The following is a 26,141-nucleotide window of genomic DNA, read 5'->3' as shown; positions in this document are numbered from 1 at the left end:
CAAACATCTGTATGGCCAATACAAATGTTTGTCATGTGCAGGGATCGAACCCGCAACCGCCAGCGCAAGAGCCACAAACCAGTGACCGTTGCGCCAACGCATCGTGTACATGTGTGATAAAATATAACAGTAAGCGACAGGGCGTTAGTGATTCTCTGATTCTCTCTATCTTGATGAAGGTCTCGGTTTCAGGGTCGGGGTCTCGTGTGTTCTCAAGTCTAGTTTTAAGGCTATTTGAAAACTGAAGGACTGAAAAGTGCTGGACGTATGAGAGAGACGAACTTACCACCACACGACCTCAGCCACATGCAGCCCTTCAATAAACTGGTCTAAAGTGTAAAAAAAAAGATCGCTTTTGATTATCAAAGATCAGCCCATTAGCGAGTCGGTTTAACTTCGTACTACATTTATACTGATTTAAAAATTTGGTAGCACAAAAAACAAGCACGACGAACTGGTTGAGAATAACTGGCATTAACCTTATATTTGATTAAGCGGTTGTGTTTTTATTTTGTGTTTTTTGATTACGTTTGTGTTTTTTTTTTAAACTCCGAGAGAATTTTATCTTATCATGATTGAGTAGAGGATCAACCTTAACTCACGTTTACCGGACGAAAATTATATTTTTCAAATATAGTATATTACTAAAAATATACAAATATGGTTGCCATAAAAATATAATAATAATAATAGCATTATATAATAACATTCACACACTGTTCCTAAGATAAACAAGTTAGTGCTTGTGTTATATGTAACAGCGGACTGATATAGCTAAATATTTTTTTCTATAATTTTAATAACATACATGAAAATAATATATATATATATATATATATATATATATATATATATATATATATATATATATATATATATATATATATATATATATATATATATATATATATATATATATATACAAATATTACACACCCAGACTCAATCGGGAATCCAACCTACAACCCGCGAAGCAGAAAACAGGGCCACTACAAACTGCGCCAACGGTCTAGTGAAATATGGTAAGATGAAGTGATTATGGCTATAATTAATACAATACAATACAAATATCGTCTAATAAACAAATCTTATAACAAACATCTCAAATTGATGTTATACGTGTATAAAATTCTGTTTAGTCGAAGCGTATAACCGGTTTACACATTTAAGTATCGGATGCTATGCGAGCGGGTATTTTTGAAACAAAAATTACATATTATCTTTATAATAACATATCGCGTATAATCATGAAGAAAAAAAACATAATTTTTATCTCAACAAAATTAATTGCTCACATTTGAAATTCTAATAATGTGTAAATTATCTATTATATTTTACATTTGGGTAACTCAAGTTTTATTTATATTTTCTTTATTTTTAACCGACTACAAAAAAGGAGGAGGTTACTCAATTCGACCGTACCGTATATATATATATATATATATGTGTTCAGGGAAAACTTCGTCGTTTATGAATCGATTTTGATAATTCTTTTTCTGTTGGGAAGGAGATATCCTAAGTGTGGTACCATGATAAGGAAACAAGGATCTGATGATAGGATTTCAGAGAAATCGAGGGAACCCTCGAAAATCCACATAACTTTTCACTGGGTTCCGATTTTGATGATTTTTAATTTAATCGAAGTACGTTGTATTACTTGTCGGTGTAATTGAATTCGGTTTTTTTTTCGTTTGCCAGCAAACACAATTATATATTCTTTAATTTCGAGACATTTACCCCACACAGCCACGTGCGTGTGATAAATGCCTGTGTTTTAGGTAATACATACGATTCAGCCTGTAACATCCCTCAGCTACAATAGATAACAAGACAATTTTTTGGCTCAAAACGGGACATCAGTTTTTTTTTTCCTTAATTAGTGGGATTGTTTATTTATTTACCTATTGTTTTACGGAGTCGGGCTACTCCAGATTTTGAGCAATAGATTTCCTACTGAGCCATACCCCGATAATATGCGCGGTCCGGCTGACATAATATTCGCGTTTTTTGGAACGAAGTTCCTAATGGGACGTTGCGGAGTACCCTAGCCGGCAAAAAACGTCCGTGACGTTAAAAAAACGTAAGATTTATAGTCTACGTGATGATTTTTTTTCTTTTTTTTAAATATACGCTTCACACTCAACGGATACCCCAGTAGGATTTTTTCCTGTGTTGGGGGTCCGGAAACACACAATACTCAAACACAACGCCCAGACCACGACTAACATCTATACGCTCGATACAAATGTCTGTCGTGAGCGGGAATCGAACCAGCGACTGCGAGCGCAACAGCCAGTCCTATTACCGCTGCGCCAACGCGTCGTTAAATGATTATTATGTTATTATTATTACAGTTTGCTATTATTATTATATCATTCGATAATTATTATATATTTTAATTATTTATCGTAAATAAAATAAAGGTGTTAAAATAATTTTGTAAAGTAGTTTTTTGTTTTTTTTATAAAAAAATCATAATAATAAATATATACTCGAATAATTATTTTCTTTACACCTCGAATAGAACTTGATTGACATTTACGCCAACAGGCAAGTCAAATCAAGTGAATATATTTTCTTTATAATTTGTAGGTACATAGTCCCTAATGACAATTGAACAATATGCCTTTTAAGAGGGGTAAATGTCCCTGATAAAGCGCTCGATTGTGAGTTTTGGACGTTCCGAAATTCCATTTATGAGAAGGCTATAATGATAACATTTACATATGTTTTTTTAATTTTCATTTCATTATAAGGCGCTTGCAATAGTACCAAAATGTCGTCGGAAACTCAAAATGATCGACAAAGAACATTTTAGGTAAATATCCCATTTTACGTGTGAAACAAAATGGTTAGATAATTATTATTTATAGAAGTGACCGGTTATCAAATGAAGTTTGATCATTTTTAACAGATGTGTTGTGTCTTTGATACAAACTTGGCATGGATTATAGGAAATAAAAAAATATTAACTCTCTATAGATCTATAATGTACGAGTCTGATTCAGTTATGCGAAAGTCTTTATTTGATAACATTGAAATTTTGATACATGTAGCTAAATTTGCTTAGCGCTAAAAATGTCTGCTTTGATACCGGACATACGAATTTTTAGCTAAAATAGAGCTAACAAATTGTTATCGACCAAAAGAATGTTTTTAATTTAATCGGTAAATTGATTAATTGCACACTCTGTAATAATCTCATTAATTCATTATCATCTACGCCATGTACTTATTAGTTAATAATAATCAATGGCAGTTTCCATTGATCCGGTGATGATTTTGGAAATATGTGTTTTGTAAAAAAATATTATGTACTGTTTGTTTCCATTATAATAAATAGATAAATAAATAAGTGATTGCAACAATCACCTTTTCTTAACCTTCTTTAAAACAGAAGGATGTTCTCAATTCGATTGTATTTTCATTTTGTGTTCTAAAGCTGGTGCTATTCATGTGGTCCCATTTTAATTTGATCATAGATTGATGAGTAGTTTAGTTATTGTCTGCAACGTTTATAGTAAAATACTTGATGAAATAAATTTTAGTCGATTTTTTTTGTTTTGTTTAAGAAGAAACAATTATATATTTTCTGTGAAGAGAACCACAAAGATAGACATACAAACCGAAAAGAACCACCAGATCGGTTGTTCAATTATTTTTATTTTATTTTATTATTGGTTCAGCGTGTAACACCACCCTACTGGGATAGGACTATTTCTAAATGCAAAGGGTCGGAGATTATTCCACCACGCTGCGCCACTGCGGGCTAATAACGAATTGACTTTTTTTATTATGTCCGCTTAATGGTAAGCGATTACCGTAGTCTATGGACTCTTGCAACACCATGAGCATCGCAAGCGCGTTGCCAACCCTAACCCCAATCTGCAAGGCCAGCTCTGCCAAGCTCTGGTTCTGACTCTGGCCCCCCTAGCTTCTCTGGCCAATTTACTCATCACAGGAATAAAACTTCACCTCATCACAGGAATAACTTCACTCTAGAACAGTATTATTTAGCTGTGATCTTATGTAAGATGTAACTCCTAATCGGCCTGATCCAAATTTTGTAAATGTTGTATTAGTTATCGTTTGTATTTTAGTTAATTATACTATTACAAAATCAGTTCAAAATCAATAGAACACAATTAGTTTGTGAAAAAAAAAGGAAAAACCGTGCGAGGAGTCTAAGTAATAATATAATATTTATAGTAGATGAGCCGGTCTAAAGTTCTTCTTTACGCATCACGTGTAACGCTTGTGACTAAAATTAGACCTTGATTATTTTATGAAATCTTTTATTTAAAAATAAATCAGTTCAAAAAAGAATAACAGTAGGTATTATCTCAATATCTTTATATGAATCTGAAACTTGTGTTTGACATTTGAAAAAAAAAACTGTCAAATATATAAAAACTCCTTTCCGAAGTCGTTTGATATTTACTATCATTTGTCATTTGGCACTATTGAAAGCCATTTTAACCTAAAGAAGAAGAAGATATTTGCTACCGGGGGGGGGGGGGGTCATGCAAAAATTACGTCACACGAATTTCATGAGTTTTTCACCCCTCCCCCAGACTTAGTGAGACGTAACATAGTTTAGATGTTACATTCTATTTCAGTAAAATAATCATTATTAAGGTAATCATTAATAGCCAAGCATGTAGTTCAAATATCATGTTTTAATACTAACAATTAGAAATATTGTATTTTGAAATGTGATGTCACAGCATTTTGGACCCCTTCCCACTTTGTCTTAGAATGACACACTACGTCGACCTACTAGAATAATGTTGTTACCTACATTTGCTTTTTCTTTTGTAAACATTAACCTTTGGATCTACACAATCATTTTTAATGATTATTTTATTACTCTTAAAAACACACGTTAGGTATAAGTGACGTAGGCTTTAAAACGACAAGTTGTGACTCATGATGTTGAATTTGTAGCTATAATTATCATTGCGGGTGAAACTGCACGGCATATATAGGTTTATAATAAAAGGGAAGTACCTATATTTTTATTCTTAAAATACAAGTAACAAATCAAAACGAAAATTACACTGCGGGTATGTACCGAAGTGTTAATTATTCAAATGATTCTACGGGCCTTATTTCAAGCCGTAATCACAATATTAGGTACTTACTGAACATCTACTGACGAAAAGAAAAAAAAGTGTGTTTTAGACCCAATTCTCACTTTCTATCTTCACTAACTAATATGTTATATCTCCCTCTCAATTTCCGTTCGCGTCACTCAATCACTCTGTTCGTAACGCTCTCGTCGCGCAGTCACCAGCTTACTTCCCAACTGGAGCGTCCATAAAGAAGTTTTACTTCAAAAAATTTCGTTTCAAACTGGCAAGTAAAAAAAAAATATTAAATCTACTATAAGTGACAAAAAAAATTACACTCGCTTAAAATCATAAACATTAATACAAAACACACAAAGCTAATTTCAAATATCGAACGTAATATAAATCAGATAAAGGTTTACTTTTATTGCTCAATTCGTCAATTCGTCATTCCCGCGCTGCGCGTCGAGACGCACGGATGTTGTCTCGTGTCGTTACAAAACGCGTAGATTCGAGCCAATTCATCTATTTACGGATCACGGAATAAGCTCACTACTTGTTTATATTTATATTGAAAACAAATCATCTGTTTATTTAGCTGTGTTAATTTTATGCAAGTGTTTGAATCGTTCAATAAATCTGCATCGTTTGCATTGTATCGTAAGTATTGTAATACATTTTTTTTTAAATAATAATTTGTAATAGTAGGAATTCTGATTGTAAATGTTGTGTATTTTATATTACAATAATTAAATAACATTGTAGAAATAATTCAATATATAATATTTTTATTTACTTCGCATAAAATATAAACTTGAACATTGTTTTTGAAATTGCAACAGTTATTCCATTTGAATTCAAAATTGCGTTTCATCTTGTAATGTTAATTTCAGCTTAGTAACGAATAATCTGTTAATAATATTAGTCTAATATATAAAATTCTCGTGTCGCGGTGTTTGTAGTTAAACTCCTCCGAAACGGCTTGACCGATTCTCATGAAATTTTGTGTGCATATTGGGTAGGTCTGAGAATCGAACATCTTTTTTTCATCCCCCTGAATGTTAAGGGTAGTCTACCCCTAAATATTATTTGAATTATTAGATATTTTTTTATTATTATACAACATAAAAAAATATATACAACCCTAAATTTTCAACCCTCTACGATCAACCCGTATATATATTATTTGTTAATTATAAACTTTAATTTTTTTGACAAGATTTTTATTTTTATTTTGTCATACATTTTGTGTGTCATATCTTAGAATAAAAACAAATTATATTACTCTTAATTTTCCACTTCTCTACGATCAACCCATATTTTTCCATCGCAATTATTATTTTTTATTTTTTTTAATAATTTCTTTTAATATACAACATAATTTACCTAGTAAAATAAGTTAATAAATAAATAAATAGGTAATATCAGAGTTGTAACAATGAACCTAAAACTATAAACCTTAAGTATATATACATACATAATATAATAACTAAAAAATATTATTAAAAGGAGTCCCTTTAGGCAAGGTTCCGAAGATACTGGCAGCGTTCCCCCTTTGAATAGCTAGACTAATAATTCTTTGTCCGAAGTAGCTGCCAGCTCTTCGGTTTCTTGTGACGTCGAATAACCTTTTTGCTATTTCCTTAAAAAGTCTTATAGCGCTAGGACCCCATGGACCAAGGGTCTCAACACCGAATGGGACAAAATCATATTCGGAGCCTAGACCCCTTTATTTGTATGCCTTAGATTTTTCAGCCGCTTCACAAGGCGCTTTTGACTGAGTGGACCGATTTCGACAATTTTTTTAAATCGTAAGGTGGTGTGTGTCATTTGGTCCTATTTAAATTTATTTGAGATCTAACAACTACTTTTCAAGTTATATCTAATAATGCGTTTTTTTACTTGACGCTTTTTTCGTCGACCTACGTTTTACTATACCGCATAACTTTTTACTGGATGTTTGGTACCATGATAAGGAAACCAGAATCTGATGATGGGATTCCAGAGAAATCGAGGAGAAACTCTCGAAAATCCGCATAACTTTTTACTGGGTGTACCGATTTTGATAATTTTTAATTTAATCGAAAGCTGGTGTTTATCATGTGGTCACATTTAAATTTTATCGAGATCTGTTAACTACTTTTGAGTAATCTTTGATAACGCGTAGTTACTTGACTATTTTTTCGTCGATCTACGTTGTATTACTTGTCGATGTAATTGAAGTCTGTTTTTTTTTCGTTTGCGAGCAAATACAATTATTATACTTTAAATTATAATTTAAGATTTATTTGAAATTAAATTTTAAATTTGTTAAAATAAATAATTTATGTAAAATTAAATTTTAAATAAAAAGGATAACAATAAGTCTTTAACATTTTCCAAATAACGGCAAATTTTTCTTGATGTAATCTTGTAATTAATTTATGATATTTTTAAACTTTGATTTAATTCAAATTTTGTTCAATTCAATGTTTTAATCACATTGAATTGAACAACATTTCTGTATATATGGTTAACATTTCTGTACTAAAACAACTTTAGTATCACGATTGATTTGTACGGGACTAACCACGATTGATTTTAACCGACTTTCGAAAAGGAGGAGGCTCTCAAGCTCTATTTTTTTATATATATCACCTTAGGACTTTTGATTGGGTGATTTTTTTATTTGAAAGGTGGCGTGTGTTATTGGTCCCATTTAAATTTAATCGAAATCTGACACTTACTTTTCCAATCATCACCATTATCATCCTTTCAGCCTATCACAGTCCACTGCTGGACACAGGTCTCCACAAGTTCACGCCAAAAATAGCGCGAAATTATTTGTTTTGCCCATAGTCACCACGCAAGGCAGGCGGGTTAGTGACCGCAAGGCTGGCTTTGTCGCACCGAAGACACTGCTGCCCGTCTTCGGCCTGTGTATTTCAAAGCTAGCATTTGGTTTATTCCGCCACCGGTCGGCTTTATGAGTTCCAAGGTGGTAGTGGAATTGTGTTATCCCTTAGTCGCCTCTTACGACACCCACGGGAAGAGAAATGATAAATATATTGTGAATATTTTGAATAGTCTCTAGCAATGCATATTTAATTGTCTATTTTTTCGTCGACTGTCGTTGTATTACACGGTACACCTCATAATTTTTTATTCTGTGGACCGATTTTGCTGATTCTTGCTTTAATCCGAAGCCGATGCTTGTCATATAGTTTCACTGTTTCATTTAACGTGATTATTATTGTCTGACTTCAAAAAAAGGAGGAGGCTCTCAAGTAGACTGTATTTTTTATATATGTTGCCTCAGAACTTTTGATTGGCCGGTTTTGATGTTTTTTTTTCGAAAGGTGGCGTGCCTCGTTGGTCCCATTTAAATTTAATCGAGATCTAACGAGTACTTTTCGAGTTATATTTAACTAGCGACCCGCCCCGGCTTTGCACGAGTGCAATGCTGATACTAAATATACTACAGAATGTCTTTATTTATTGTGTGAAGCTAGATTATAGCATGGTTATTAACATAATAACAACATTCAAATATGCGTCGTTAGATTACACGTTGTTACAGAATGCGTTGAAGAAATAAAGGTTCACTGCTCGTTCCCCGTAGGTGATAGCATGATAATTTGTAGCCTACATGTTGACCCGACTTCATAATAATATTCGTGCCAAATTTGAAGTAAATCCATGCAGTACTTTTTGAGTTTATCCCGGACATACATACAGACAAACAGACAAAAATTCTAAAAACTATATTTTTGGCTTCGGTATCGATTGTAGATCACACCCCAAGTATTCTTTTTAAAAAAAATATTCAATGTACAGTTTTGACTTTCCTACCATTTCATTATATGAATAGATAATGTATTTACCTGACTCATTTTTCGTCGATCTACGTTTTATTATACCGCATAACTTTACACTGGGCAGATATGCCGACCGTACTTTTTGAGTAATATTTAATAACGCGTATTTACTTGACCGATTTTTTATCGACCGTCGTTGTATTATACCTCATAACTTTTTATTGGGAAGACCTTTTTTAAATCGATAGCTGGAGCTGGTGTTGTGATTTAAATTTCATTGAGATCTGATGAGTAGTAATCTTTGATAACGCGTATTAACTTGACTATTTTTTCGTCTTACGTTGTATTACTTGTCGATCTAATTAAACTCCATGTTTTTTTCGCTTGCGAGCTAATACAATTATTTTGAAACTTTCGATATTTCGGCGACTTGCAGACTCCATGTTCCTCCAAGCTCTTTAAAATTTTGAGTAATTTGCAGCATATCATTTCTAATATCTTCATTTCGGACACATTCCACCATAATGTGAACTGAATTTTCAATGATGCCGCATTCGGTACACAGCGGAGATGGTACCTTTTTCATCAGGTAAGCAAACTTATTAAATGGAATGTGACCGGAACGGAGTCTAAATGCTGTGGTTAACGTATTCCTACTCAGCTTGCATTCATCAAACCATGGTATTCTCCAAGGATCATTCTACATGGTTCTGTACGATATGCCCTTCACCACTGATCGCTCATCAAAATAAATTTTCCACACATCAAAACAGTATATTTTAATTAGATGTAAACAGTCAGTGAAGAAAGGCATATCGTTTACACTACAGGCTTGTTTTGCCAATATGTCTACTTCCTCATTTCCAGACAATCCAATATGAGAGGGAATCCATTGAAGAATTACCTCCTTTGAATGAGAGGTTAAATCTTTAATGGATTTTATAATCTCGTAAACTATCGAAGTACCTCTTAAATAAGAGGAACACTGAGCCATGTGTTGAAGAGCACTTCTAGAATCAGTTAAAATGACAAATTTGTTACTATTTATTAATTGAATATAGGATAGTGCCCTAGAAATAGCAATAAGCTCTAGATGAGTAATAGACATACTGTGACAAATTTTAAACTTAAAGCCTTTATTGGTTTAAGGATCAAGGAATGCGGGACCACTATTTGACATCATATCTTTTGACCCGTCTGTGAAAAATTTATAATGATTACAATAATTATTTTTTAAAAATGAAGAACAATTACGTTGAAGAGACGAAATTTCGTATGTTCTTTTGGGTTGAGATATACTAGCTATTCCATATCTAAATAGACTTTTAAAATTATACCTACTAATCCAATAATCTAATGAATACATTCCCAAACATTCCTTTTGATCTATTGCAAAAAATTTTAATTTCTTGTGTATATCTAGGATAACTGGGGCTTTTTTACGTCTCCAATAACTATGTGACATAAGAGAATATAGATCATTGATAACATTAATTGTGAAGAATATAAATAGTTGACCTTTCAAATGTATTGATCCAACCCGAGTTTATTCCGTCACAAGATCAGTAGGTAGACAATATTTGACTGGCTCCTTGTTGCGGTAAGCGGTGACCTTGTTTCCTGCTCCAGGGTTGAGGGCTTGAAAACTTGCAAAAAAATTTTTTTTGTTTATTTGGGATAACCCAAGAACCACTCCTCTGATCTCGATGAAATTTAAATGGGACCACACAGCAAGCGCTAGATTTTCAATAAAGAAAATCATCAAAATCGGAGTACATCAAGTGAAAAATTATGTAATAAATTTCACAAAACGTAGAATTGAGAAACTCTTCCAATTATTGAAGTAATTTAAAATACTGACATATCGGTCCAGCCTATATATCAGTTCTAGAAGTTTGCCCTTAGCAACACTAATAGCGGTTTATTTTTATGTTTATTATTCTACTAGTTCTACTCCGTGGTTTTATATGCGTTAGTTTGAGTTTTACTCCTTCAGATCGACTGTCTAAATAGTCACAAAAAAGGCTAACTCGTCTAAGAAAAAGATTAATACCATATCAAATGGTAAATAGACGAATCAAATAACGCCATACGCCGCCGATAGCCATTCATTCAGAAGATTTATCATGTCATAGTTTTTTCATCATAGAGCCTTATATTAAAATTGATTCGTAAGGAAGAAACTCCAAAATAGCCTATAGTTTGATTCGACAAATAGGCTATCCAATACAAAAAGAATTTTTCAATTCGAAACAGTAATTCCTGATATTAGCGCGTTTAAACAAACAAACTTTTCAGCTTTATAACGTCAGTATCTATTGGTTTGTTATCCATTCAACTAAATTTGCTTCCATCGTTTGTCACCTTTACAATATTATATTTCAAGCCTATTATCATTTATACTTATTGACGTCATGTTTGCTAAATGTATGTAATTATTCTAAAACAGTACCTACATAAAAATACAATATATGTAAAACAAACAATGGTGTTTTATCTATGTACAGTTTAATATATACTTTAAGTAGAGTAGTTAATAGTGATTGCCAGTTGAGACTTATGTCTTATGCTACTTTGAGATTTATGATTAATAAAACGTACCATTTTATTTGAAGATCATGCAATTTTTCTTGACCAACGGTTGACGTTACGTGAGCAGAACGAATCAATTTACGTGTATAAAATTATGGCTTTAATATATTATGCTGTATTAGAATTAACTAGAAATTTGTTACGTACTTTTAATATCCTGCACATTATCTGTTTTTATTAATAGCGTCAAGATTCTATTATGTAAATAACCTATCAAGTAAAAACAAAAAAAGGTCCTAATTTTATTACAATACAACAATAAAAAATATTTATTTAAGTTGGTCATATCAACATCTAAAATTTATTTATTCCAATTGGTAGTAACTATGTAGATGATCGTAATTTTAAAAATGATACTTTTGTATTATAAGACGTTGAAAAATTAACTATTGTTAATTTAAATTTCGAAACCACAAAACGAAATCTTTTCGAAATGAAAATACTGAATCCTCAATAACTCCAGTAGGTACGAATTTTATATTTAAAAAAAATCTGTATTGGCCATACAGATGTTTGCCGTAATCTGGGCGTCTTTGCTTATGTATTATTTGTGTTTCTAGATCCCAACACGGAAGTAAATCCTAGGGTGGCCCTTAAGTGTGAGTCGTTTATTTATTAATTAAACGCTCTCAGTACGTTGACCGCAGCGGCGGACTTGGGTATCTTGACTCTTAGATCTATTTTAGAAAACGCATATCAGACAAAGTGGACTAGAAATTCCTAAGAAATTCCTCGCGATATACGTGTCTGAACGCATTAGAATTCTTTAGGTCTTCATTGGTTATTTCGCCAATCTTAAAATAACATTTTTAGAATTGACGACAACAGGATGGCTAGATTGATCCTAAGATAATTTTTTTGTTATGTAAATAAGGTACATCTATTAATAGGTGCTTGTCGAAGACTGTTGTGTTTGTGTTGTATATATTTCCGCATCTCTGACATAGGTCACTCATCTTACTAACATTTATATTATAGGAGGAGACATCATTACTCGAAAATCAGATTTTTATACATTATACGAGTAGCAGTCTCAGGAAACTTCGACACATTTTCTGAGGGTTACCAAAAGGGAAAAAAATGTCCAATTTAGTTCAATCATTAGCAAGTAATGCGTGCACATTGAGTTTTACGTATGACACCGATCTTAATTACCAGAAATAATTAGTATCCATTGTTTCCCCAAGCTCTTGCCAAAAACTTACGATTTCACAAAATTTTCCAACGAAACATACTTTCATCAGCTTGCCAAATTTCAAACAAGAGACTGTTACCTCAATTCTTTGTTGACTAACTTGCCAATTCTGCTGAAAGACAAATATACGTATATTTATAAAATATGACTAATTTTGTTTATGTGAAATTTGGTCTCAATGGGACTTTGAACCTCCTCCGAGGCGCGATACAATACATGCAAGAGATGAATTTCAATAATGTTCAAGTAAAAATGGTTATATCAACTTGTTTTATACAACTAGATCGCCAAACAAGCATATGTTCCACTTGATGGTTTACGGTTACCGTAGCCTACAGACGCCTGCTAACCAGAAGCTTCGCAAGGGCGTTACCGTCCCTACCCCCGACCCTTCCTAGGAGCTCTGGTCATCTTATTCACGACAGGAACAAAGACTTCATCACATCAGCCTGATACAGTCTACTGGTGGACATAGGCCTCCACAAGTTCGTGCCAAGAATTGCGTGAACTCGTGTGTTTTGCCCATAGTCACCACGCTGGGGAGGCGGGTTGGCGACCGCAGGGCTGGCTTTGTCGCACTGAAGACGCTGCTGCCCGTCTTCGGCCTGTGTATTTCAAAGTCAGCAGTTTGGTGGTTATCCCGCCATCGGTCGGTTTTTTAAGTTCCAAGGTGGTAGTGAAACTGTGATATCCCTTAGTCGCCTCTTACGACCACGGGAAGAGAGGGGGTGGCTATATTCTTTCTGCCGTAACCACACAGCAAGAACAAAGACTTGAAAGTAGTATTTAGCTGTTTTCTTCTGTAAGGCTGAGGTACTTCCCATGCTAGGGTGTTCTAGATTTTTGTAGGATATATTTTGCTGTGTTATACCTCAATTAACCATCTTGAATAACTACGCGAACTTTGGATTCTAACCGCATACCAAATAAGGTTCTCTGTATGCTAAAATCAATACCCATAAGTATTTACCAACTTGTAGACTTTTATTGAGCTTAAAATACATTGATTTCATAATTACCGCGCTCAAACAAACAACCTCTTAATTTTTATCATATTAGTGTAGGCTGATTATATTTGTAATTAAATTACATGCGATTGTAGTAGACGTTAATTTATCACGTATTGTTAGAATAACCACATTATGTCATACTTATCTGATTTTATTTAAGGACGCTATCACATTTTTCACTCGCTCAAGTTTAGGTATTTAAATCGCAACACAATAACATTACGCGTACGCACACATTGATACCGCTGCTCGATTTTGTACCGACGTAACTAATCTTGGTACTTGAAAGTATTAATTTTTAATTTTACTGGTATTGATTAGTAAATTTAGTTGTAAGTTTAAAGTCGAACTTGGTAACTGTTACTAAGTACCTACTATTCACGGAACCTCTCCCCTACTCTGTTTATGACGATGTCTTAAGGCGTCAGGGTATCTACTACTCGTTCGTCGTACTATACAATAAAATATAATAGATAATAATACGCTTATTTTTATAATTCAAAATCACATACAATTTTAAGTTATATTATTATAGTTTTAACATTATAATAATATAAACATAACATATTTTACGTAAACAATCTATACAAATAAATAAAATTGGAGTGTCCTTTAGTTATATTAAAATACTACTTTTTACTAAATGCGTACGGATGTATACACGGTCCATATACCAAAATAACATTTTTCCAATTTTTGTCTGTCTGTCTGTCGGTATGTTCCGGCTAATCTCTGAAACGGGTGGACCGATTTTGACGGTACTTTCACTGGGATATATCTTATGCAATAAGGAGTAACATAGGCTGCTTCTATTTTAGAAATTTATTTATTTTATAACTCTGCAAACGGAACAATGATGATGATGATGAATGTAAATTTAAAATAAAATAATTTTTAACAAAAAAAACCGACTTCAAACAGGAAACTTCTTCAATATTATAAAATATTTATTTAATCATTTCTGATTAACTAAATCAAAATACGAATTACTTTGTACTAAGTAAGTTTATTTTTCACTTTTTAGTTTCCTGTTAGAAGTCGGTTTTTTTTTTGTTAAAAATTATTTTATTTTACAATTTTTAGTGATGGGTAGACCTAACAAGGATGCTTTTTCTCTTGTGTCGGGGGTCCGGAAACATACACAATACACAAGCACAAACACCCAGATCATGACAAACATCTTATATGGCCAATACAAATGTCTGTCCTGCGCGGAGATTGAACCCACTAACGCCAGCGCAACAGCCAGTGCTGTGACCGCTGCGCTAACGCGTCGACATACTATGAGTAAAGTTCGCTATCAGGTGCACGTAATAACAACCGGGACTGACAGCCTAGCGTGTTCTCCGAGGCTAGGTTGGGAGAACCACAAGGATTAACAACTAGACTGAAAATAAATATTTGTATAAACATAAATATCCACTCCAAGCGGGAATTGAACCCGCGACCGTCAGTATTTAGGCGCCGCCGACGCGGCACATGCACCATTATATCAAAGCGGTCGTCAAACAGCAAAAGGTCAACTCCTGTAAATTGTTGAGAAATTCCCTCGAGTGTTTATGGGCTCCATCATCAAACCTGGTCCTGTGACGCAGATGACCACACAGCAGGTAATTCCTCGAATATCTTTCGTCTCCATCATCAGACTGTAATGGCACTTGTAACTCATATAGGTGCAAAGTTCTCATCGACAGAAACGAATTAAGTTCAAACAGCAGGTAATTGCTATAAATCGTTAAAGAGTTCCCTCGACTATCTTTTGTCTCCATTATCAGACTGTAATGGCACTTATAACTAATACAGCTGCAAAGTTCTCATCAATAGAAACGAATTAAGATCAAAAAGCAGGTAATTGCTATAAATTGTTGAAGAGTTCCCTCGACTATCTTTCTTCTCCATCATCAATCAGATCGACTCCAGACCTTTATTAAATAGTAGTGCTTTATAGTACTTAATGAAAACATGATTAAATTTACTAGTCACCCGTACGATTTTTGAAAGTTTCACTCGATTTCTCTGGGATCCCATCATCAGATCCTAGTTTCCTTATCATAGTACCAAACTAGAGATATCTCCTTTCCAACAAAAAAAGAATTATCAAAATCGGTTCATAAACGAAAAAGTTATCTCCGAACATACATTAAAAAAAAAAAAAAATATATATATATATATATATATATATATATATACGGTCGAATTGAGTAACCTCCTCCTTTTTTTGAAGTCGGTTGAAAAGAAGACAAATTGTAAAGATTACTTATTATTATTGATTATTATATAAAAACCAGATGCATAGCAAAGACAATCGATTGTGAAGTATCAATTTCGTCCAAGCACAGTACACACAAAAAACTCATTTTTTACGTAATTATTACTTGCGCTGAAGCGATACAGCCGTGCTTCCATGAGCGCGTTTCGGCGCGGAATGACGAACGACGATGGTTCACTTGTAAAAAATGTATGAAGAAATTTGAGAGCGTTTCTTATTTTTCTCATAAATGGAAATATTATTTATTTTTATATAAAATATCTAGCGCTACGCATAGAGGACTAAATAAGCAACAATTTCTTAGTGTATTTATTTTTCTTAGTGCAGTGTATTTAGGCTATAATGGTTCCAATTCAGACCCGTCTTTTTTTAATTTTTTGCGATTTCTGTGATGGTTAAACTGTATTTGTGTGAAAAGTTTGTATGGGGCTATAGAATTTTTATGGTCTCACTCGGAGATGAATATATTATCTTTCATTTGAAACCAAGATATCCTCTCAGGGTGACTCCTAATTAATTAAAATGGTACGTGAAAAACACTGATATTTGTAGAAAAATGTGATAGCGTCCTTAAACTTACATATATTGCTATGCATGAACCGTGTAATATTTTTAACAAGTTATATAAATATAATAAAATTTATTTTTAATACTGAAGACAATATTTATTTAGTTGATTGATTTAGACGTAATATTCCAGGGCTGGGCAGGGGCCTCTTTCACCCTGTTGATGAAGGGACAGAACAAAATCCACGACACTGCTCGATTGTGGGTTTTGCGGATATATTAAAAAAATTGAAATATTTCAGAAAACGTATTATTATTAAAATTTTAAAGGTTATAAAAAGACGCCGCGTTGGCGCAACGGTCACAGCCATTGATTGTACCAGATTGTACCTGTTGCGCTGGCGGTTGCGGGTTCGATCCCCGCACGTGAGAAACATTTGTATTGGCCATACAGGTGTTTACCGTGGTCTGGGTGTTTATGCAGTCCTTGTGGGTCTCCCCACCGTGCCTTGGAGAGCACGTTAAACCGTCTGTCCCGGTTGTTATCATGTACACCTGATAGTGATCGTTACTCATAGTAGGGAATATATCAGCGTGGTGGATTAAGCTCTGATCCTTCTCCTACATGGGGAAAGAGGCCTATGCCCAGTAGTGGGATATTACATGAAAAGAAGAAGCGTATACTAACTAGCGGAACCGGCAGACGTTGTCCTGCCCTTAAAACAGCTACCAAATTTGATTACTTACATACCGATAGTAGCGCCACCTACCGGGTCCAATAGAGATAAAAACTATCCTATCTCCCAAGTTGGACAAAATTATAGATGCTTACAATATAAATTTTGACAAAAATTCGATAAAGTTTCGGAGTTTATCTGGAACATACATCGGGACACGAAATTTTTATATAAACAGATTTAGTTGCAAATCACGTCCTAGTAAGCTGATCGAACTCTTGACTGGCGGTCTGCCAAGGTACATTTAGGCGCCCTAGACTAGATAATCATTAAATATATACCGAACAGCAAACGGTAGTAAAGTCATACGTTTAGGTAGGAAAACATGTCTTTTTTATTTTGTCCTAATTTTTATGTCTAACGTCTGCGATGTAGTATATAAATAAATATATACTTTGGACATACACAAACAATCAGCACCAAACGAGCGGGGTGACCATATGTGTGTCTGTCAAAAAATGTTACGCCTTAAATATGTCTAATTGTTTTATAACCTACAGTTAGTAGATATTGCTATCCAAGCAACTTTTAGTTGGTGAGGTTTTAAACTCCCCCCCTCCCTCCATACCTAGAAATCACGTGTATTTTTTTTGCAAAGTAAATTGTGATTCTCAGAATTCTCAGTATATTGTCTTGAAAAACATGTATTTAAAAAAAATAAGCATTGTGATACAAGTTTTAGACAGGCATTATACAGTTGTTCTATTTTTGGTTTAAAATCGCGTGTTCAATAAAACATAAATACCCGTGATATCTCAATGTAACCCCCTCCCCTTCCCTTGTGATATTTTGTGATTTTTATCTGACATCACCCCCCCCCCCCCCCGCCTCTTCGAGACTGACGTGATTAATGCACGAACCCTATTAACATTTGAGTAAATCCGTACAAAATAACGCTCGAACAAATTAATTTTCTCATTTTATAAAGTCAAATAAATATAATAAATGACTAAGTGGAAAGTTTTATAAAGGAAAAACTAATAAATATATAAGTTGAATATAATAAGAAAATACATTAAGAAATTTCAACATAAATCTTTATCATTTATCATAATAATGATTTATATTATAAAATATTTCATAATTAACTTTTATTTATTCAGTTTATTTATAGATATGCATAATATTATTGCAGTGAAACTTCATAATAAACGCTGTGATGAAACTAAAATCCGTCACGAAAATTAAACAAACACATAAATGTATAAGAAGAGAATGAGATAATAAGAGAATGAGTTAAATAAAAAATCAAAGTCAAATCAAATGGTTTATTCTATATAAATAATGACAAAACATTTTGTATACTTAAAAATTTACATCTGAGGGTAGTTTGTGATTAACAATTCCGGTTCACTATCACACAAGACAGCGATCAGCACTTCGTAAATAGGAATATAAGCGTTAAACAATATGAAATAAAAGTTAAATTTGAATGCCGTAGTGACTTAGATAAATATTGTGAACCACAAAAACTGTGAACCCATGATATATCTTGCATTTTTATCATTTATTGATTATTCAGAGTGAAGTATACAGTACACTGCTAGTACCTGTATTAGGCTGAGCCTGTGTTATAGTTACTACTACGTAATTACTTCCTAATGAACCGCAATTTTTATACAACTATGTCGGCAATAAAGAATATAGCCACCCCCTTTCTTCCCGTGGGTGTCGTATGATTTGACTAAGGGATAACACAGTTCTACTACCACCTTGGAACTTTAAAGCCGACCGATGGCGGGATAACCATGCAATTGCTGGCTTAGAAATACATAGGCCGAAGATGGGTAGCTGCGTTTTTGGTGCGAAAAAGCCAGCCCTGCGGTCACCAACCCGCTCGCCCAGCGTGATGACTATGGGCAACACACATGAGTTCACGCCACTTTTGGCCCGAACTTGTGGAGGCCTATGTCCAACGTGTGTGTGTGTGTGTGAAGTCGGCAAACAAGCGTACGGATCACCTCATGGTGAGCGATTACCGTAGCTTATAGGCGTATTAGGCGTTTGCCTGCAACACCAAAAGCATCGCAAGTGCGTTGCCGACCCTACACCTAAATCAATTCCAGGAGCTCTGGTCACCATACTCACTACAGGAACACAACGCTCCTTAAAAGCAGTATTATTAAGCTGTGATTTTGTGATTTCAAGCAAGCTACTCCCTGCTTTCATATCTCAATAAGTATGACATAATAACAACATTATCTTTTCTTACTTGTAATATAATTTGCGAAAAAAAGAGGAAAAAAAAAACCGTCAGCGTCGGACCACGTCCTAGTTTTACTAGGCAGTCACGGGACTGTCGATCTGTAGTAATACAGAAAAATCGCCTGTGGTATTATTATAATGCATGCATGATTAACAAAAGGCACGGGCATTTTGAGCCCGTGGATCAAAATTTAAAAAAAAAATTCGCGAACAGTCATTGCTGTGATAATTAAGATAGCCAAAGTTCCAGGGGATGATCAGTTATGGGTAAGCTGGTCAAGGATGCTGCGTTGACAGTGGGGGTAAGATTGGCAACTCCCTTGCGATGTTCCTGGTGCAACACGCGCCCATAGGCCACATGCTACAGTAAGCGCTTCTCTTTTAGCGAACCACCTCGTTGGTCACTCTAATGATTAACGCTTGAGCTTGTAATATCCCACTACTGGGCATAGGCCTCTTCCCCCATGTAGGAGAAAAATCAGAGCGTAATCCACCACGCTGCTCCAATGCGGATTCCTTACTATGAGTAACGATCGCTATCAGGTGTACATGATAACAACCGGGACCGACGGCTTAACGTGCTCTCCGAGGCACGGTGGGGAGATCCCCAAGACTGCACAAACACTCAGACCACGGCAAACACCTGTATGGCCAATACAAATGTTTGTCATGTGCGGGGATCGAACCCGCAACCGCCAACCCAACAGGTACATGGCTGTAACCGTTGTGCCAACTCGGCGTCACTATAATGATTAATGATACAAAATACAATTAAATTTACAATTAATATTAAACGACTTAGTTACAAAACTAAAAGTTCGAAACGTTACAATTGCACTAAATCGCCCGTAACGAGTAATTTTACGTGGTTACGGAGCGCTAAATTGTCGCCTCCGTCATAATTGCTCCATTGTATATGACTTCATCTTTTTAATATCTCTATACCGTGTGCTATGTGATAATCGTGATTGATTTTATGAAGACTGGTCATCGAATTATGCGCTCAGTTAGTGTCGATGATTATAGACTAGTTACTATAAGTATAAAATCAGTTTCAATTTTCAAAGAGGCTATAATTAAACAAGGTTTGATAACCGTAAAAAAATCTGTATGCAGTAAAATTAAAAACTGCAAGTATTTGAAGTAAAAAAAATAATTAAAGTAAAGTAAGGAACAACGTGTGAACAAGTAAGCACGCCGCGTTGGCGCAACGGTTACAGCCATGGATTGTACCTGTTGCGCTGGCGGTTGCGGGTTCGATCCCCGCACATGATAAATATTTGTATTGGCCATACAGGTGTTTGCCGTGGTCTGGGTGTTTGTGCAGTCCTTGTGGGTCTCCCCACCGTGCCTCGGAGAGCACGGTAAGCCGTCGGTCCCGGTTGTTATCATGTACTCCTGATAGCGATCGTTACTCATAGTAGGGAATATATCCGTCAACCCATTACATATTACATTACATGATATTACAGGCTGAAGCGTAAGGAACAACGTGTTGGAAAATGTGGGATTTATTGAAAATATTTCGTTATAACTATAATAGATGGGAGGTTTTTTAAAGGCACCGTGCTTGAGCTGTAGAATCAGTAAGTTTACTAACAGAAAAAAAACGACTTATTTTTCCTTCTTGATGTCGGATGTAACCAGAACTTATCGAGCACTTAATTAATTTTTGATTCATCAGGCATTAATTATTACAGACGTTCGTTATTTGTAAGGAACTATGCTTAAATTAGAAGTTAAGAAAGTTCATTTGTTTGGAAAAAAATTAGTTCACTTTAGATACGAACAGTACTTATTAAGAGTGAATGCTACCTCAAATTGCTTATTTTTCACTCGGCAGGATGTCCATATCTTCCAAACTACTGAATATTTAAGTTTGAAATTTAGGTATGGTAAAGTTCAGGACATAAACTATCTTTTATATGTTTCGAAAACACGATTCCATAAAATTTTCTCGATACAAAAAAATCGCAATGTTCGCTATTTTGGTATTAAAACCTTAATATCTCAGTAAATATAGAAGTTATGGACTTGAGATTAAGCATGGTAATTGAAATAAGTATGAAGAACATTTTATATGTTGCGTTTTTAAAAAAATAACTATTGATAATGTTTGTGGGGAGAAAATACATATAATTCGCGCGATGAACAACCAAGCGATCTCAATTCTCATGTGTGTTAGTACGGGTGAAATCTGAATTCGAGCTGAGGTAGGGTAGCCCCTTAAGCAATCAATAATCATTGATTAACAATAAATAATAACTTGATTAACAATAAATAATAACTTAGAGAGATAAAGGTTATACGCCCGCCCCACTTGCTTGAATTTTATCGACAAGTAATACAACGTAGGTAGACGAAAAAATAGTCAAGTAAATACGCATTATCAAAGATTACTCCAAAAGTTGTACTCAGATCTCAATGAAATTTAAATGTGACCACATGATAAACATCGGCTTTCGATTAAATTAAAAATCTTCAAAATCGATACACTCAGTAAAAAGCTATGCGGATTTTCGAGGGTTTCCCTCGATTTCTCTGGGATCCCATCATCAGATCCTGGTTCCCTTATCATGGTACCACACTTAAGATATCTCCTTTCCAAAAAAGGAAGAATTATTAAAATCGGTTCATAAACGACGAAGTGATCCCCGAACATACATAAAAAAAATGTATAAATATACGGTCGAATTAAGTAACCTCCTCCTATTTTGAAGTCGGTTAAAAATAGTATAAATCGAAGTACATATTCTAGTGTAAATATGTAAACCAGCTCTGTCAGTGTGTTTATGTAACACAACAATGACAGCATTGTTGATACCTGAACACATGTCATTGTTGTTCGTCAAACAACAGCGCTTGTCAACATTTATGAGTCGATCGCACGATATTTCAACAATTGAAAAATGAAGTCTTTATCTATAACTTAACATCTAAAATTTATATCAATACTTTATAAGTATATAATTTTTTAAAGAGTGATTGAGATTCTTGTCAGTTCTACGTTGTTGTTATTGTCGGGACAATTATGAAAAAAAAAATATTGGCGGTACAAATTCTCTTATAATTATAAATCAGATATCTTATAATAAAAGATTAGTAAATTAATAAAAAAATAAAAAAAAAATAGCAAAGAAAATTCTTTTTTTAATTTCTTGAATTATATTTTTTGGGATATTACTTAATTGAGAACTTATTGGACAACTCATATCTTTTCTGTAACCTAAGTATGTAATATAATTATATCCCATGATAAAAGTGGCTTACAATTTTGGTGCTTAAATAAATTTATTTTTCATAATGAAATTATAACATAATTGAATTAGAAGTTAATCAAACCTATGTTCAAATAATTATGAAGTTACTGACCAATCATGTCGTACCTATTATTTTCACATTAGGATACCAAATCTCTCTGTCTATTTCTGGTTTTGCCTACAAGCGACAGATAGACAAGAGATAGGATATTGAAAATGGCCTAAGTCTTGCGTCTTTCTTCTTTTTTCCATAATTTCAATTTGATGTTTTACTTTGTTACAGATACAAAATGAACACAGGATGGTTGGCATGGGAATGCATTGTGTTCGGGTTGTTTGTGTGTGCGACGTCCTGTGTTCCTCTCTGGAGGAGGAAGAAGGACGCGGCGGCGGGGGGTGACGTAAAGAGGGCTTATATATTCGCTGGAGGGGGCGTCTCTACTCTATCCATGATCCTGTCTGTTGCGAGGGGAACTTTGGGTGTACGGTCTTTTCTAGGTAAGTTATTTACCAATAATAAAATAAAAAGCCTAACACCCAAAAATCTGTTTATACTAGTTCTGATTGATTTCTTGAGTCGTGTTTTAAGTTTAGGTAAAATGTATCAGTTTCTAAATGTTACTGTGAGTGTAAGATGATGATTATGTGAATTAACAAACTCAATTAAGTATATAACTATGAATATCAGGAATGATTCCAAACATACGAATGTAATATATAAGTTAAAATATACATAAGTTTTGTATATTTTATTCTTATACTATTAAACAAGCAATTCTTGTATGTATAATAATATAATCTGAATCTCGGAAACGGCTCCAACGATTTTCATTAAATTTTGTGTGTAGGGGATTTCGCGGGCGATAAATCGATCTAGCTAGGATTCATTTTTAGAAAATGTCGTTTTGACGTTGGAAAATCGGCTGGTCCCAGAATGAGAAGACCCCGGTTCAAAAATTGCATGCAATCAGATGTAACATCCCACTGTTGGGCATATGCCTCTTTTAGGAGAAGGATTGCAGCTTAATCTACCACGCTGCTCCACTGCGGGTCCGCGAATATGTTCCCTACTATGAGTAACGATCGCTATCAGGCGTACATGATAATAACCGGGACCGACGGCTTAATGTGCTCTCCGGCGCACGGTGGGGAGACCCACAAGGACAGACATCCAAACCGGAAATAAATATTTGTACAAATACAAATATCCATCCCGAGCGGGAATCGAACCCGCAAACCGCCGGTGTCTACTCTCACCATTACACCAGAGCGGACGTTAAAATATATTGTTCATAATATACAGTACCTGGGTGACCGAGCCTAGCTCGGTATTTTTAGTAAATCGTGTTTTTTGGAATTCATATTTAAATTAGAATTACATATTTATAAAATATGAATAATATTTTTTTTAAAATAACGAGTGCAATTAAAAAGAAGGAAAAAAATAATTGATCAGAGACATTGGGATTTGAACCATGATCTCCTCGCTTGATCCCGACCGGCCGATTTCCCACCGAGCTATTACAACTTTAATGACAGTTGCGAAATTTACCTTCGTATTCTAACGATATTGTAGCTATTTTTTCACTCCCTAAAAACAGGGATAAAACGTCATTTTCTAAAAATGAATCCTAGTTAGATGGATTTATCTCCCCCGAAACCTCCTATATACTAAATTTTATGGAAATCGTTGGAGCCGTTTCCGAGATTCAGATTATGTATATATATATATACAAGAATTGCTCGTTTAATAGTATAAGATATAATTATGTACTTAGTAACATAAATACTTATGAACATAAACATCATGCAATCAATTGTGTTGTTCATTGTGAGGTTATGAATCGTAAGGTAAATCTATCTATACTAAATATTATAAAGCTGACAAGTTTGTTTGTTTATTTAAGCGCGTTAATCTCAGGAAATTCTGGTTCGAATTTAAAGTTATTTTTTCTGTTGGATAACCCATTTACCAAGGCAATCGCGTAGCACAAATAGTATTTAAATGCAAGTATGAAATTTTATCATTGTGTTTTTTACGGGAAAAATACAAGATCGTTTTAAATTGTATCTTCTAAGTTTTCTTTCTTACGACCTGTTAACACCTCTAATAAGTACTTTTCGAGTTATGTCTGCGTATTTACTTGACAATTGTTTCGTCGACTCACGTTGTATTTATACCGCATAAGCTTTCACTGAGTATACAGATTTTGATGACTTTGATTTAATTGAAAGCTGATACTTCTGATACTACTTTTTTAACCGACTTCCAAAAAAGGAGGAGGTTCTCAATTAGACTGTATTTTTTTTTCATCGGTTTATTTTTCGTTTGCGAGCAAACACAATTGTACCAAAATTATATTTTTATTATAATTATAATTTATTTATCATTATAATACAATATCTGTTTGGTTACATCATCAAAGAATATAGCCACCCCCGCTTTTCCCGTGGATGTCGTAAGAGGCGACTAAGGGATAACACAGTTCCACTACCACCTTGGAACTTATAAAGCCGAGCCGGCGGGATAACCATCCAACTACTGGCTTTGAAATACATAGGCCGAAGACGGGCAGCAGCGTCTTCGGTGTGACAAAGCCAGCCCTGCGGTCACCAACCGGCCTGCCCAGCGTGGTGACTATGGGCAACACACATGAGTTCACGCCATTTTTGGCGCGAATTTGTTAAGGCCAATGTCCAGCAGTGAACTGCAATAGGCTGCAGTGATGATGATGAGTGTAGTAATATAATACAGTCTTATTTTTTTTTATGCAAACTCCATCTTTTTATTCAGTAGCGATGAGCGTACAAATATTTTTGCGTATTATTTTTATTTATTTATAAAAACGTATAATTACAATTTTTGTAAGTACATTAGTTTGTTTTTTATCTGTGCTATATTTTTAGCACAGAAAATGCATTATTACAAATAAACAACTCACATGAAATCACGAGTATTACCTCGCTGTATTATTGTGATGACGTTATTATTTTTTTTCTATATAATCGTCGACTACACGTACGTTTTAATTTAAACGGTTGTTACATTAATGCGGTATTTGCGTATAAATAGTGCATATTTTTTATCATATAAATATATATAATTTATATATATTTCATAAATTAATAATTTAAAAATAATTTTAGTTAATTGTTTTTAAATTATACTTCCCAGGGGTATTTATAGGTTTAATATGAAAACAAGTTTGTTTTTTTTTTGTGTTTTTCCTTTTATTTTATTTTTTCACGTTTGTTAATTTAAATTTTAAACGGATGGATGGTCGTAATTGGTCTTTTCGATTATATTTCATTCTAGTTTGTTTTATATTTTTTTCTGTGCTGTGTACCATCCCTTATAAGTAAATAAATAAATATGTATTTATACTTATGAAGTAATTTTCATTCAAAAATTCTACGCATTAAATCATAATGTTTTTAATAGATAATTCAGTTTTATTATTTACAAGAAGATAAGTGGATGATTTTTTACTGGGTTA

General features: G+C 34.0%; 1 protein-coding gene across 2 annotated transcripts in view; it reads left to right on the top strand.

Annotated features, from left to right (window-relative positions):
* Positions 1–5,504: 5,504 nt before the first annotated feature.
* Positions 5,505–26,141, top strand: part of LOC123665296 (sodium-coupled monocarboxylate transporter 1) — a 43,742-nt gene continuing 23,105 nt past the window's right edge. The window contains exons 1-2 of one of the 2 annotated variants that reach the window (XM_045599617.1): positions 5,505–5,732; positions 22,928–23,142. In XM_045599617.1, coding sequence (XP_045455573.1) covers positions 22,935–23,142 — 208 coding nt within the window. In that variant the 5' untranslated portion in view covers positions 5,505–5,732; positions 22,928–22,934. Of the gene's footprint in view, positions 5,733–22,909; positions 23,143–26,141 lie in introns of those variants that run through there. The other variant, XM_045599618.1, reaches the window with a different exon arrangement.

Source organism: Melitaea cinxia, chromosome 23, assembly GCF_905220565.1.
Source record: "Melitaea cinxia chromosome 23, ilMelCinx1.1, whole genome shotgun sequence".
Taxonomy (NCBI): domain Eukaryota; kingdom Metazoa; phylum Arthropoda; class Insecta; order Lepidoptera; family Nymphalidae; genus Melitaea; species Melitaea cinxia.
The sequence above is the reverse complement of the archived record's forward strand: the minus strand, read 5'-3'. Positions and strand labels throughout refer to the sequence as shown.